The 15,170-nt window shown below is 41.7% G+C and overlaps 1 protein-coding gene across 2 annotated transcripts in view; it reads left to right on the top strand.

Moving 5' to 3' along the window:
• Window positions 1-15,170, top strand: part of FBXO36 (F-box protein 36) — a 56,873-nt gene that overhangs the window by 7,666 nt on the left and 34,037 nt on the right. Inside the window, exon 2 of one of the 2 annotated variants that reach the window (XM_025182995.2) lies at window positions 1,863-1,929. The exons of the other annotated variant lie outside the window; for it this stretch is intronic. Within the exon in view, the coding sequence (XP_025038780.2) occupies window positions 1,918-1,929 (12 nt within the window). The 5' untranslated portion in view covers window positions 1,863-1,917. The remainder of the gene's footprint in view (window positions 1-1,862; window positions 1,930-15,170) is intronic. 2 annotated transcript variants of the gene reach the window in all.

A 15,170-nucleotide genomic window follows, 5' to 3' on the forward strand; every position in this document is an offset into this window, starting at 1 on the left:
GGGTCGGGTAATTTTTGTAAAATTCCCTAGTATAGACAAAGGTATATCTTTTATCTCTTAGGGTATGTCTACACTGCGCGACTATTTTGGGATATTAGAAGTATCCTGAAATAGCTATCCCATGTCTTAACAAGCCACCCATTATTTTGAAATATTTTTCAAAATAACAGGCATGCTATTTTGGCATCCCTGTAACCCTCGTTCCACATGGCACAAACTGCGTATCTATTTTTGAGTTTAGGCTGCTGTGTAGACACACCCTTAGTTATCCTTCAAAACTGTGCTCTGGAATGGGGCATTGATTCATGCTTTCTCTCCCATGCACCCCACAGCTTGCATGTTGTGCAGTTCTTGCATGTTCTATCGGTAAGTAGGATCGATTTGTTTAGCATTGATTACAAACTGTGATAGAGTTACCAACAAATGATCTGGTAGCACTTTATAGATTAACAAAACATGTAGATGGTATCATGAGCTTTCATGGGCACAGCCCACTTTTTCAGATGACTGGAGTTTTGAGTTTAGGATGTGCAGACCCAAGATAAATAGGAGAAACGGGGGAGGGGGGGGGCGGACCTAGAGGGAATCAGTAAGTATCTGAAGATTGGGTAGTTAAAACGAAGCAGATAAGAATCAAAGTCAATTGATAGTATCCTAGTATCCTTCCTGACTATCAATTGACTTTGATTCTTATCTGCTTCGTTTTAACTACCCAATCTTCAGATACTTACTGATTCCCTCTAGCTCCCTGTCTCCCACCCCCCCTTCTTTTTTTCCTCCTTGCCCCCTCCCCCCACCCGCTTCTCTCCTATTTATTTTGGGTCTGCACATCCTAAACTCAAAGCTCCAGTCATCTGAAGAAGTGGGCTGTGCCCACGAAAGCTCATGATTCCATATACATGTTTTGTTAGTCTATAAGGTGCTACGAGACCATTTGTTTTTTTTTTCTGTACAGGCTAACTCATCTACCCCCTGAAGCTTATGATAGAATTAACATCTATTGGCATGGTGGGTGGCAACAAAGTATATAATAGTCACAGTAAAGGAACATAATTGAAAATACAAAAATTTAGAAGTTCCAAGAATAACATTTTATTGTTGTATTGATGATAATAGGCTAAGAATAAAAAAGTAGGATTTTAAAAGGTTCAGGACCTTCAGGGAACTTATTCCAGATGGTGGGGATAGTATGGCAAGACACAGAGCAAGGACAAACAGTAATCTCATGCTTAAGTCCTTTTGGGAAATGGCTTGATGACTACGAAATGCGGATGGTAACACTGGGAATGTAACCAGAGAATTATCTACTCAACATAGAATTGCTTCATGTTGGTAAAATGTTTAACCACTTAGCCATAAACATAATGCATAGTAAGTACTTATGGAACAACTTTGATGTTTCCTATATTATTTCCCTGTATAACTACATGCTAGGTTCAGAACTGTTAAGTTGAACAGATAGCTAGTGTGTGTAACCAAGTACTGTATTCTTATTACTGTTGCTCTTCTCTGTCCGCCTCACTGTCTATTGTTTGATACCAATCTGTGGTGTATTAAATTATACCCAATCCTGCAATAATTTCTGACTGCAGTATTGTTAACTTTTGTAATTTTATTGCAATGTTGATCTGTTTTCTTTAAATTCCAGCTCTCGTAGTCATGTGATACATGAGCCTTTCAGCTTGCTTTTTTAAATCTAAGTAATTTTCTGCTTCTCTTGTTTGGTGAAGAAAATTTGACTTATGATAAAACAATAGGAGTGGGCATCACTGGTAACCTGTTGTGAATCACTTATGGTCTACGTGTTCTTGAAAAGTAGGGAGGAATCAGTGAAAATTGCTTAGCATTTCTTAAAATCTCAGTCTACAGATATATGCATGTACGGACTGAGCCGTCAATCAATGAATCTCATCTTCTATGACTCCATTGGTGAGTGACTGAACCAATCCTCGTATCAGCAAATGTGATTACAGATGTCACATAAAAATCCACCATCTGTGGGTGTTGTAATTCTTTTCAGATCTTGCACTTTTCTTGTAATTTCTGGATATGTTGATTCTCAAAGTGTTTGAGAACCTGTTACAATAGTTTGCCAACAAAATAGAATAATAGCATCATAGAACTGGAAGGGACTTCAAGAGGTCATCAAGTCTAGTTTCTTGCCCTCACAGCAGGACCAAGCACTGTCTAGATCATTCCTCATAGATGTCTATCCAACCTGCTCTTAAATATCTCCAGTGATGGAGATTCCACAGCCTCCCTACGGAATTTATTCCAGTGTTTAACCACCCTGACAGTTAAGAAGTTTTTCCTGATGTCCAGCCTAAATCTCCCTTGCTGCAATTTAAGCCCATTGCGTCTTGTCCTATAATTAAAGGCCAAGGAGAGCAATTTTTCTCCCTCTTCCTTGTAACAACCTTTTAGATATGTGAAAACTGCTGTCATGTCACCATGTCCCCACTCAGTCTTCTCTTTCCTAAACTAAACAAGCCCAATTCTTTCAGTCTTCCCTCATAGGTCATGTGTTCTAGACCAGGGGTTCCCAAACTTTTTGACATGGGGACCAGTAAATCCATTCACAAACTTTTGGAGGACTTGCAATGTTCATTTGCATATTTGCATATTCATTAATCAAATTATGAATATTCAAATAAGTTGTTTCTGGTCCTCCCAAAACCCCCAGTGCCGTGATATGGTCACCCACAATATTCTTGCCTGCAAGTTAAGGAATATGGATTGGATAAATGGACTGTAAGACAGACAGAAAGCTGGTTAGACCAGGGTTTTCCAAACTTTTTACTTTAGTTGGAACCCTTTTTTTTCAGTACTGTTTTTTGCAGCCCAAAAATATGAACACATAAAAAACAAACTGAGAAAATACCAGACATATAACATGTCTGGTATTTTCTCATTAGGTAAGTTTTATTATTACTAGATGTATCAGTTTGTAGTTTCGAACTGCCTGGCTGCTAAATGTGCTCAGGCTGCATGAGTGTGTCTACCAGCCAGACAGTTCGCAACTACTCGAGGGGATGTGCGTGGCGGGGAACAATAGAATCCCTGGGCTGGACTAACTCGTGCTTTGCAAGGGGGAGGGGGAAGAGGGACAGCACCCTGAGATCTGCATATGTCCGGGTCAGTCCCTCTCCCCTCCCCTGCTGCACCTCTGGCCAGCCCCACTTCCCCCAACCTCCTCCCAGACAGCCAGTTCTCCCCCGCTTCTCCTCCCAATCTCTCTTGGCCAGCCCCACTGCCCACGTCCAGCCCTGCTTCCGGCGGCCGCTTCTCCACCTGCCCCCCTCGCCCCCGCCCAATCTTCCCCGGCCAGCTCCCTACCCCCGACTTCGTGCCCCCCAGCAGCCCTGCTTCCACCAGGGACCATGGATATACAGAATAGCTGGAATCATAGAATCATAGAGCTGGAAGAGACCTCAGGAAGTCATCAAGTCCAGCCCCCTGCCCAAGGCAGGACCAATCCCAACTAAATCAACCCAGCCAGGGCTTTGTTAAACCAAGACTTAAAGATCTCTAGGAATGGAGAGTCCACCACCTCCCTAGGTAACCCATTCCAGTGCTTGAAAGATCTTGTGTAGGAATCAAACTGCAAATAATAGAATGCCAAGTATTTAATTTTGAAGGATTCTTAGTGCCTGACTAGAAGGGAAAGGAAGATGGGGGGGACTGTATGGGGGACTGTACCCTGTCTGTGGAGGAAACAAGGGGAAGGATTTGAAAAGGACAAAACTACTTATGCGGGATGATCTCAAATAGAAAATGGGTAAGATTATGGAAAATTTACTTAGAAATCTTCTAAAAATTAGGTTAAATAAAATTATCAGTTTTATTTAGAACTGTTTATTAACTGTGCAAATAATTTACTAATTATTTTGGATGTGTTTGCTTTTAACATTTCTTGGATTTTACCCAAAATTTCTGAAGAAAAGGATAACCAAGTGATGTGATGGAGGCCAAGAAGAGAGTAGGAAATTTGTGTGTGTGTGGGAGAAGCAGCAAAGCAAGTTATTATAGCAGACAGGAAATGAGTCAGAAAAAGGCAGTGATTCAAGTGGAGATCTTGTAGGGTGTGGACATTAGATATGATTAGAGATAAGATTTTGCAAAATGAAACTGCAGAAACAGTTTCTGCCATTGTTCCCAATCTGGAGCAGATCTTCAGATGATGTAAATCAGCATAGTTCCATTGATTTCACTCTGGGTACACTGATTTACAAGAGCTGTGGAATTGGACCACTCTTGTAAAAGAAAGATTTTGTAAAATTGTTGATGTTTTAAAAAATGTTGGCTTTTTACCCTATAAAGTCATTAAGTTACCAGGATAACATTTGTTACTATTTGCCAAATTCAAGATCATATAAAGAAATCTTATTTCTTTGACAGTGTTTTAGTTTAGAAATGTGAGTTAGCATTAGAGTTGTTTAGAAAATAGGACTGTTTTGTGTGGAATACTTCAAATATTCAGAAATTAAAATACTGAACATTTTTTACTGACAACCAACATATTTTAGTTCAAAAATGCTCCTATGGTGCCTCATGAGAATTGTAATTTGGAGGTCTATACTCCTGTTCTCTATAGATTGGGTTCCCTGTTTGGAATATATCTCCCGCCATGGACAATGGTCTTCTCTCTTGGATAACGTAGTACAACATGTGAGTCTATGACCATGCTGCATCATTGGAGTTGACTGTAGCCCATAAACGAACATGGAAACATGAGGCAACACAACTGGAACTCTTATAAGGGTATGTCTATACTTGCAGCCTAATTCGAACTAGGGCTGCAAATGTAGGTATTCGGAATTGCAAATCAAGCCCGGGATTTAAATATCCTGCACTTGATTTGCATCTTCCCGGCCGGGCACCATTTTTTTTTTTTTTTTTTTTTTTTTTGAAATTTACAAGCCCAAAGTAAACTGCCTGCGATTACACGTGGCAGTGAAACGGGCATTCAAAATAAAGCCCTATTTTGAACTACGTGTTAAACCTCATTGCAGGAGGAATAACAGGTAGTTCAAACTAAGGCTTTATTTCGAACACCCGTTTCACTGCCGCATGTAGATGGGGGCAGTTACTTTGGGCTTGTAAATTTCAAAAATGGCGCCCAGCCAGGAAGGTGCACATCAAGCGTGGGATATTTAAATCCCGGGCTTGATTTGCAATTCCGAATGCCTACATTTTCAGCACTATTTCAAATTGGGCTGCAAGTGTAGACATACTCTAAGATACTGTAGCAGCATGTCCAAATAAAATATTTTTTGTTTGGGAAAAAAATTAAGATTAAAAATCCAAATATTTTGCAGAAAGTAGACACTTCATAAAAGCTTTGTGGAGTCAAAAACCCAGTTTCAGTTGAAAAACATTTTTGACTGAATTTTTCAGACCAGTTCTACAAAGTACTATATTTCTGCGAATAAATACAAATTAAATCTGTATTTAATCATGGGACTATATCACAGTGTATTTGTACCTAAAATACTGTTTTATTTTTCAGTTTTCATGAAGTCTTGTCAAGGGACAGCAACCTTCTATCTAGTTTGACTTTGTTCACTCTTAAACCAGTTCTAGTATATGATTAATGATACTGGCACTTAAATTACATGGCTTAATCTCTTATTTTTACCTAAGAATGTCTTGCATGGACTATATATAACTGTAATGAAGATGGATAACTGCAAACATATCTACAGTGAGATAATTTTGTCTGCCATGCACATAATTGTCAGGTCATGGAAATGTAAAGCCTGTAACTAATATAGTACACACCTATCATTGGAAAACAATCTTATCTTCATTAAATAATACTTTCCAGCTGTACCTGGCTCCTTTACAGACTTGTTTGGACAAAAAAAATATCACTGCTTGTCCTTTATGAATCTCTAATTTTTTATTAATTGCATTTGCTTCTTAGCTTATTTAGGATGGTAAGTAACCTATGAATATCTTTTTTACTCTGCTGTATATCTGCAGAATTCTCCATCATAATTCTCCTTTTTTTTCTTACCTATCAAAAGTGTATATAAACTTTCCTTTCTCTCCTGTAGAGTTACTTTTATTATTATACTGGAAGACTTACCCAGGGTATGTCTACACTACCCCGCTAGTTCGAACTAGCGGGGTAATGTATGCATACCGCACTTGCTAATGAAGCCCGGGATTTGAATTTCCCGGGCTTCATTAGCATAAGCGGGGAGCCGCCATTTTTAAATCCCCGCTGCTTCGAACCCCGTGTAGCGCGGCTACACGGGGCTCGAACTAGGTAGTTCGGACTAGGGTGCCTATTCCGAACTACCGGTACTCCTCGTTTCACGAGGAGTAACGGTAGTTCGGAATAGGACCCTAGTCCGAACTACCTAGTTCGAGCCCCGTGTAGCCGCGCTACACGGGGTTCGAAGCAGCGGGGATTTAAAAATGGCGGCTCCCCGCTTATGCTAATGAAGCCCGGGAAATTCAAATCCCGGGCTTCATTAGCAAGTGCGGTATGCATACATTACCCCGCTAGTTCGAACTAGCGGGGTAGTGTAGACATACCCCCAGTGTGGCAAGGGGACTAGGGATGTAGGAGGGGTAGGAGTCAGGGCAGGGTGTGGGGGAGGACTCAGACGAGGGCATGGGGGACTCAGAACAGGGGGGACGGCCAGTGGCTCCTCCCCAAGACTGCAGTGCTTGCTGCTTCCTTGTGGTCATTCTGGAGTATAACTGTCCCCAGTTGTTGCTCCCCCCCTGTGGTCATTCATAAGTATGGGTGTCCCCACTATCACACTCCTCCTTTTCCATTTGATGAGAAACAATCACATTACATTGTCTTAGCACAACCAACCCCTGCCCTTGCTTATGATATGAGGAAGCTGCCTAACAAATTTGATGGTCCTAACTCTGACCTTTTAGTAGGAGTTCTTGAACAAATGGATTCACAGACAAATGGATGAACACACTGATGCACAAATTCTCTCAAATACAGAGTAGATTAATTTGTTTTCTGTTGTTTTTTAATTGTTTATAGCACATTTTCTTTTTTATTCTTCCGTATAATTGTCCTACGAAGTTGTAATAAAAATGCACCATCTCTAGTCACTGACTTTACTTACCCATCCATATCATGATAATTATATTTTATTCCTCTTCACAAAAAGAATATCCTGAGTGAGTATAATTTTTGTGAAACTGGTGTACAGCTATATGTAAAAATTTTAAAAAGGAAGAAAGGAGTCTGAGCAAAGGAAGGAGTGGGAAGATATAGTAAGCAGAGCCAAAAGACAAAGGTTATGTCTACACACGTGGAATATTCTCCACCTTAACTTAGAATTATTTTTTAAACCAATATAAACTGTTGCATGTCACTCTATGGACACATTTTCATTTAAGAGTTTGTCTAACTTGAAAATAAACATGAATTAGGGTAGGATGTGAATTTAAAATACAATAGCTTTTCCTCTTTAACTCCAGTCATAGACACTCTTATTCCAAAACAAGAGAGCCTTCCTCATGTCTACCTTACCCAGGGCAGGTCTATACCAAGAAATTTTGTCGATGTGGCTATGTCAGTTACAGATGTAAAAAAAAATGCACACATCTCAGCCAACATAGTTGTGCTGGCAAAATTCCTAGCATATATGCAGAAGTGCAAATAAAACAGTATGTCTGTCAGTAAGTATAATTTAGTGTTCAGGGAGGTGGTTTTACTTTACCAGCAGAAAAACTTTCTGTTGGCATGCAGTTTCTACACTAGGAGGCTCTGCCTGTACAGCTATACTAGTGGTACAGATTAATCTCTCTGGTCCAATGTGGCTGGACCAGAGAGCCTTGGCTTGGGGCAGCAGAGTTCCAGTGCCTCTGGGCTAGCTGCAGAGCCCCAGCAGTCCAGGGAAGCCCATAGAGCTCAGAAGCCCCTGCGCTGGCCATTGAGTTCCGTGTGCTCCCACAGCTATGGAGTTCCATGTGCCTCGCTGGCCATGGAGCTGAGAGCTGGTGGCCCAGGGAAGAGGAGCCTGGCAATCTGCTGACAGACTTTGGGAGGAGAGCCTGGAGTCTGTCAGCAGAGGGGTTGATCTTCCCTGGTCTAGCAAACTCCATCCTGTAGTATAGCTGTATCAGAAAAGCACATGTAAAGTAAACTAGCCCCCACTTTCAACGAGGGTTAGGCTAAACAGGAAGAAGGCAGTCTTCTGGAATAGAATGACTACACATGGAGTTAATCAGGACTAATTCCAGCTGTAGACAAGTTTTTGGGGTTACACGCTGGCTGTGTCTATGCTGCACCCCTTTTCCGGAAAAGGGATGCAGATGAGACAAGTCGGAATTGCAAATGAAGCGGGGGATTTAAATATCCCCCGCTTCATTTGTATAAACATGGCTGCTGCTTTTTTTCGGCTTGGGGCTTTGCCGGAGAAAAGCACCAGTCTAGACGGGATCTTTTGGAAAATAAACCCTTTTCCAAAAGATCCCTTATTCCTCTTAAAATCAGGAATAAGGGATCTTCCGGAAAAGGCTTTATTTTCCAAAAGATCCCGTCTAGACTGGCGCTTTTCTCCGGCAAAGCCCCGAGCCGGAAAAAAGCGGCAGCCATGTTGATACAAATGAAGCGGGGGATATTTAAATCCCCCGCTTCATTTGCAATTCCAACTTGTCTCATCTGCATCCCTTTTCCGGAAAAGGGGTGCAGTGTAGAGACAGCCAAGAAGTTTGTAACAGTTTAGCTTAAGATGTAATTTTAAACCATTGTGCTTAAACGGATACAAAATGCTATGTGGATATTCTTACTACAGTTTAAATCAAGCTTATTTGGGTTTAATTTACATCAATTTGGAATAAGATTAACTGAAATAAGGCACTCTTAAAAGATTAGCTGAACAAGTAAGATGTAGTAATTGGGGGGGAAAGGAGTCTCATCATTGGTAGGATGGCCAGATGCCCAGTTTTCAATCAGAAAGTCCAGTAGGAAAGGGGACCTGACAATGTTCAGTCAGATCTAATCACTGGATATGCAAAGTCTTGTTATTGAGGCTGGAGGCAGCAGAAAGGTGCAGGTCATCACCCACATCAGCCCCAGTTCATCCAAGACTGCCTTCTTCCATCATCAGGCGGCTGAGCCACATCTCCACAAGCAAGACCCTCCCAACCTAGGCAGAGGAGCGAGGGGAATAGCAGTGAGCAACAAGGGAAGTGGAAGAGAAGCAGAGTTGGGGAGGTTCTGGCTCTCCTGCTGGAATGTCCAGTTTTTAAATATTGCAAAGTTGGCAACCCAAGTCATAGGAATAACAAGTACGTTGTACAATACCTAAAGTCATATGTAGAGGGAGGCTAAGTGACTAAAAATTATCAGAAACCTAGAAGATTTCAGTAAGTGTAAATATCTGAAGTTATAATTAATATAATGAAATGATAGTAAACAATGGAGGGAAAGGAGTGGAGGCAAATGGAAACTTCAAGCAAAAAAAGAACAATAGGGAGCACCAGAGAAGCAAGTATTCACTTGTGACAGAGAACACAATTTATGTGTTACACTTCTACATTTCTCAAATGGGAGTAGGTAACGGATAATTAAGTGATAGATATCAGCAATATAGAAACTAAATACTACAGCTGAGATGTGGGGGTGCAAACTGTACTGACAATAACAATGAATCTAAAATCTACAAGTAATTAGTACATTATCAATTCAGTGAAAAACAAAATGGAGAAAACAAAACTAGGCCATCAGGATGATGCACAATGTTATGGATCCCTTAGTATTCCAGTCACAGCTGTCAGATGGAATTAGAGGGGTTTAAGTTGACAGTAAAAAATAACAGTAGAATACCAAGTACATATTACAAAAGTAAAGAAAAATACATTATTAAATTGCACGGACTACTAGTTAAATAAAGCTGAAGAGATTTGAGTGTTGAGGAGGCACAAGCAAGAAGAGGAATGTAGAGGAAGCAATTTTGGTACATATATATATGTGTGTGTGTGTGTGTGTGTGTGTGTGTGTGTATGTATGTATGTGTGTATATATATATATATATATATATATATATATACACATACAAACTACAGAGTTATTCAATTCAGGGGTCAAAAGAGACATTCCAAAAGGAATAAAGATAAAAGTATCCCTGACCCAGCACTGTTCCACCTTACAGAGACACAGCCATGATATCCCGGTGCTGACTCTGGTGCCGTGATTGGCAGACCGCTGAGGTTCCAGACCGCTGAGGTTCTGAAGGAGTTTCAGAATAAAGTAGAGGACCTTCCCTTTGACAAAGACAAACTTTTTGCCACAAAAACAGGCAAGGTCCTCCATTCCAGCAAAGACTCCTGTACAACCCTTCACACACTGGGAATGTACACAGCTCCCCACTGCAGAAGGTGCTATATCCCATACCAGAGGCAGAGAAATTTCTCCTAAACTCTTCACCAACAGAGGGCTTTTTATCAGAGTTGTTCCAGAACAAGGACCCAAAAGAGGCGGGCTCACAACAACTCAGCACTCTTCCACTCAGCACTCTTCCAAACAATAGTTTTGAGTTTTTGGTCAGGGGTCTGCCCAACCTCTCCTACTCGCCAGTGCCTTGCAGCAGTGCAACAACTTTCCATCACCCTTTGCACCCTCTTTACTACCAATGGGCAGCAATCACTAAAGACCAATGGATCCTCGAGATCATAAGATGTGGATACACCATTCCTCTCATCTCCCTCTCCCAACCTCCGTACCCTCCCCGTCCCTTTTCAGGTAACCCTCTCATTAAAAGCTCCTAAAACAAGAAGTAGACCATCTGCTACACACATAGGAGCCATATAGAGAGTGCCCGAGCAATACTGGGGCAGGGTATTTTATTCCAATCACTTCCTCACAGAGAATGGGTGGTTGGAGACCTAGCCTAGACCTTCTCAAGCTAAATAAATTCCTCTGCAAACAACAGTTCATGCTTGCATTGATCATTCTAGCACTGGACAAGAGAGATTGGTTTGTATCCCTCAAACTTCAGAATGCTTTCTTCCACATGACCATACATCCATTGCATAGATGCTTCCTTCACTTCAAATAGCCTCTGAACATTTTCAATATCGAGTCCTTCCTTTTAGACTATCGTCTGCTCCTTTTCAAAGACCTTTTCAGTTGTTGCAGCCTAGCTACAACACCAGCGAATTATGAATATTTTCATAACTGTACAATTGCCTTATAAGAGGCCCTTCCCTCAAAATCACATGAAACATAATATTCACCAAGAGTCTCTTCGAGTCCCTTGGACTCATTATAAATGAACAAAAATCTACCATGCCCAACTCCGGTTCTGGAATTCACAGGGGCTCATCTGGACTCTGCTATGGCACAGGCCTATCTGCCAGACTAGCACTTCCAGGCCATACAAAATCTCATTTTCATTATCACGTCCAGCCCTACCATACCAGTACTCACCGGTCTACAACTTATGGGTCACATGGCCACTATGACATACATTGTCAGACATGTGTGTCTGCATTTTCAGTGCCTCTGGCATTAGCTTTCCTTCATATACACCACCTCCAAGCACCATGTCAGCAAGCAGGTTTCTCCTCCTCCAGATGTGCTTGCTTTGCTATGTTGATGGACCAACCCCAACAACCTCCTCACGGAGGTCCCATTCCACCAGACACAGTTCTCCATCCAGATTATCACCCAATGCCTCTGTTTTTGGTTGCCACATCATCAGCATCAATTTGCTTAGGGCAGATGGTCTTCCCATGAATCCCATCTCCATGTCTATCTCTTGGAGCTTTGGGCTGTGCACAATGCATGCAAGCACTTTTTCTTGGACATTCATGGCTGTACGGTTCACATCCTTACCAACAGTGTTACCATGATGTTCTACATCAACTGTCAAGAGGGAGCTCACTCCCGCTCCCTTTGTGTGGAGGCTGTTTGCCTGTGGAACTGGCGCATCCACAACAGCATCGATCTAAGTAGCATCCTATCTGCCTGGAGTCAAGAACACAACCTCATCTACCCTCAGCCAACACTTCACAATAGACCACAAATGGGAACTTCATCTGCAAGTTCCAACAGTCAATCCTTATAGTCTACTACTGTACAATGAGGTGCTGTCTCTTCTGGAAATAGATGGTATAACATGGGTTTCAATGCTAGAATCTTATTGAGTTTCTGGGAACTATAATCCATGCTTTCAGTTCACAAAATAGATTAGGACTTTAAACTTCAGGGTGCACTCTACATCTTGATTTAGTCTTTGCATTATTCAAACTCTTAACAGTTAAAGCGGCTTCCCTGGATTCTAGGCGGGCATTAGTTTGCCTCCTTCAAGAAAAACTGTCTACTTCCAGCAGTTAGACACAGCCAGCAGCTCCTCAAAAATGTCCTCAAAAAGACCTGTAGAGTTTACCTTCCTCTGATCCTTTCCCTTATGTTTTTTTTCCCTCTGGAGGGTATGTTCTAGCCTAGCATTAGTAGTTACCACAAGACTCTCGCATTAAAACACTTTTAACTAACATTCTATACAAGATGTTGCTTGGTTATTCTGCATATTTATTTTTATATGATTCTGTTTCTTAGATGTACACAAAAATCTCCAGTTAAATTTAAAACCAGCTAAGAAGCACTTGGTTTTGGCTTGTGGATTATGGTTTGGGAAGTAACATAAATTAGAAATTTGTGTATTCCCAAATGCTGTAAAAAAATTTCTCATGCAAAAACAAATAATATTTCATTGCCTGGTATCAAAGCCATGAAATCCTGTATAGTTCTCAGATATCAGAACCATAAAATCTTTTGTAGTGGGAAATATTTTCACACTGGGATTTTTAAATATTCCCACAACAAAAGATCTCACACATAGGCTATGTCTAGACTATGGAGTTCTTCCGGGATACCGGAGATATCCCAGAAAAACTCCACCGCATCCAGGGAATGCATCTGCTCTTACAACATTTTTTGCGGAAGAGCAGATGCACTCTTTTAGAAGCCCCTGTATTGGGGCTCTTCCAAAAGGGGAGGTTTTCCCAAAATTTGGCCCAGTGTAGACGGGCCAAATTTTGGAAAAGCCTCTTCTGAAAAAACAATCGGAAAAAGGTACGCAAATTGTGCTTTGCAATTTGCGTACCTTTTTCCGATAAAACTCCATAGTCCAGACATAGCCATAAACATCACTAACCCATATCAAAACAAGAGGGATGGTTTGACCGGGTATGGGAGAGGGGTGATTTTGGTGGGGGATTTTTTTTTTTAACGTTTTCGCTGTTGGAATGCTGAAATACAGAACCTGGCCATCAGTTTATTTCCTATAGCTGAAAGAGCAGACAGACGTATAAAATTCCCTGTAAATGGCACCTGTTGTCATTCCTCTTAGAGCAGACTGAGGAACCTGCATGCTAAATCTGCATTCTTTTGGTTCTCTTGGAATGTATACGACAGCAGTCTAGTCCAGACTGCAATGTTACCACACATACCTTCCTGGAGCAAAATTGTTTAGCCCAGAATGCAGGGGCTAGCAAATAGCACATCTCAGGAGTGCTCTTCATTAAACCAGGAACTCGGTAATCTCATGTGACTTATCTGACTAATCACAATTAAGCAACACAGACAGAATTTAAATATTCATAACCAGACAATAAAAATGTGAAAATGTATTTGCTGAAAATTTAGAAATATATACAGTTTAAAAATACTCAGAGAAAAAGAGGCTAAATACATGATACCAGTCATTCATTCTGAAGTATACATTCAATTCTACCTGCAGTACAGTTTTTAAAAATATAATCTATCGTAGGTTTGTAGGTTGTAGACCAAGGCTGGGCAAGATGTGGCCCGGGGGCCAGATCCGGCCTGCCTAACACTTTGACCTGGCCCGCAGACTGCATCTGGCCACTTCCTCTTTATATCCTGCTGCCCATGCCACCGAATTTTCAGTCGGTGGCTCAAGGAGCAGGATCCTATTTAAATGGCTCCTGGTTGTGGTGTGACCTTGGTATGGGCTGGAGCCACGAGCCTTTTAAATAACCTCAGCAACCCAGGGCGGCTGCCAGGCAACACAGTAGCCGCAAACCCTTTACTATGTGTTTAATTCAAAGCCTCTGGCCCCAGACAACTCTGTGGGGAGGCTAATCCTCAGCCCTGTTTCTTCTTGGGAATGGAGCCATCCTGTGACCACATAGCAAAATTCATTATGTGGCTCCCCTGCGAAAATTATTGCCCACCCCTGTTGTAGACAAACTATTGGCTAGGAAACAATTTGGGATTATATAATTAGACTGTGCAGAAGAAAGCAGTTATGGTGCAATGGGATAATTTCCTTCCCTCCCCCCTTCGCTTCCCAAACTCTTCAGTTTAGACAGGCATTTCCCATGGGAAAATGCAGTTGTGCACCACCACCCCCACATACCTGGATGTGCTTGAATGGCCATAAGTGACCACTAAGCTGCATTAAGATTCACTGTCTTCATTTTCTTAAGATTTTATATTTTGAAAATTGAATCATAAGTATAATCACTGTTGCTTTTTTAATTAATGGTACTGCAGTACAGCAGTGAGGCACTACTAGATGTGGATTTTAATGTGTTAGGGAGAAGAAATAAGAACTTATCTTTAAAATTACCTGCTTTGTGTACAGATAATCCATTTGTTACTTTAAATTATAATTGCAGTTTGCATGAAGCATTCTTTGTTACACAAGCACAAAGAAATGTCTATACCCAGCTATGTTAAAATGTGGATTCATTTACTGATGAATAAAGCTACAAGTCTGTCACAGAAGTCATGGAATTCATGAATTTCTTGACTTTTCTGGGATCTCCATGACTAGGCCCGCCAACAGGGGATGGAAGCAGAAATGGGGCAATTGCCCCAGGTCTGGCAATTCAAAAGGACCAAGCATCCCAGCTGCACCCTCGGGCCCTTTGAATCTCTTCCTGTGCCCTGTGCGGTGCACTCTGGGTGGCACTGAGGGCTCCCTGGGATAGGCACAGCACACTTAGGGTGGCGCCGAGAGCAGGCTGCGGGAGGCCCCTCTGCTTCTGCCTTGTCCAGGAGCCCAGCAAGTTTGTTGGCCCAACTGTCCATGACTTGTGCAATGAACAGTGCAGCTGATCCAGTTAGGGAAGCTCTTGGGCCAGCTACACTGGCCACTGCTGGAGCACTCTTAATCCACCCTGCTCCAGCTGCAGCAGTGGCCTAGGACTGC

The sequence above is a fragment of the Pelodiscus sinensis genome, chromosome 10 (assembly GCF_049634645.1).
Source record: "Pelodiscus sinensis isolate JC-2024 chromosome 10, ASM4963464v1, whole genome shotgun sequence".
NCBI lineage: Eukaryota > Metazoa > Chordata > Testudines > Trionychidae > Pelodiscus > Pelodiscus sinensis.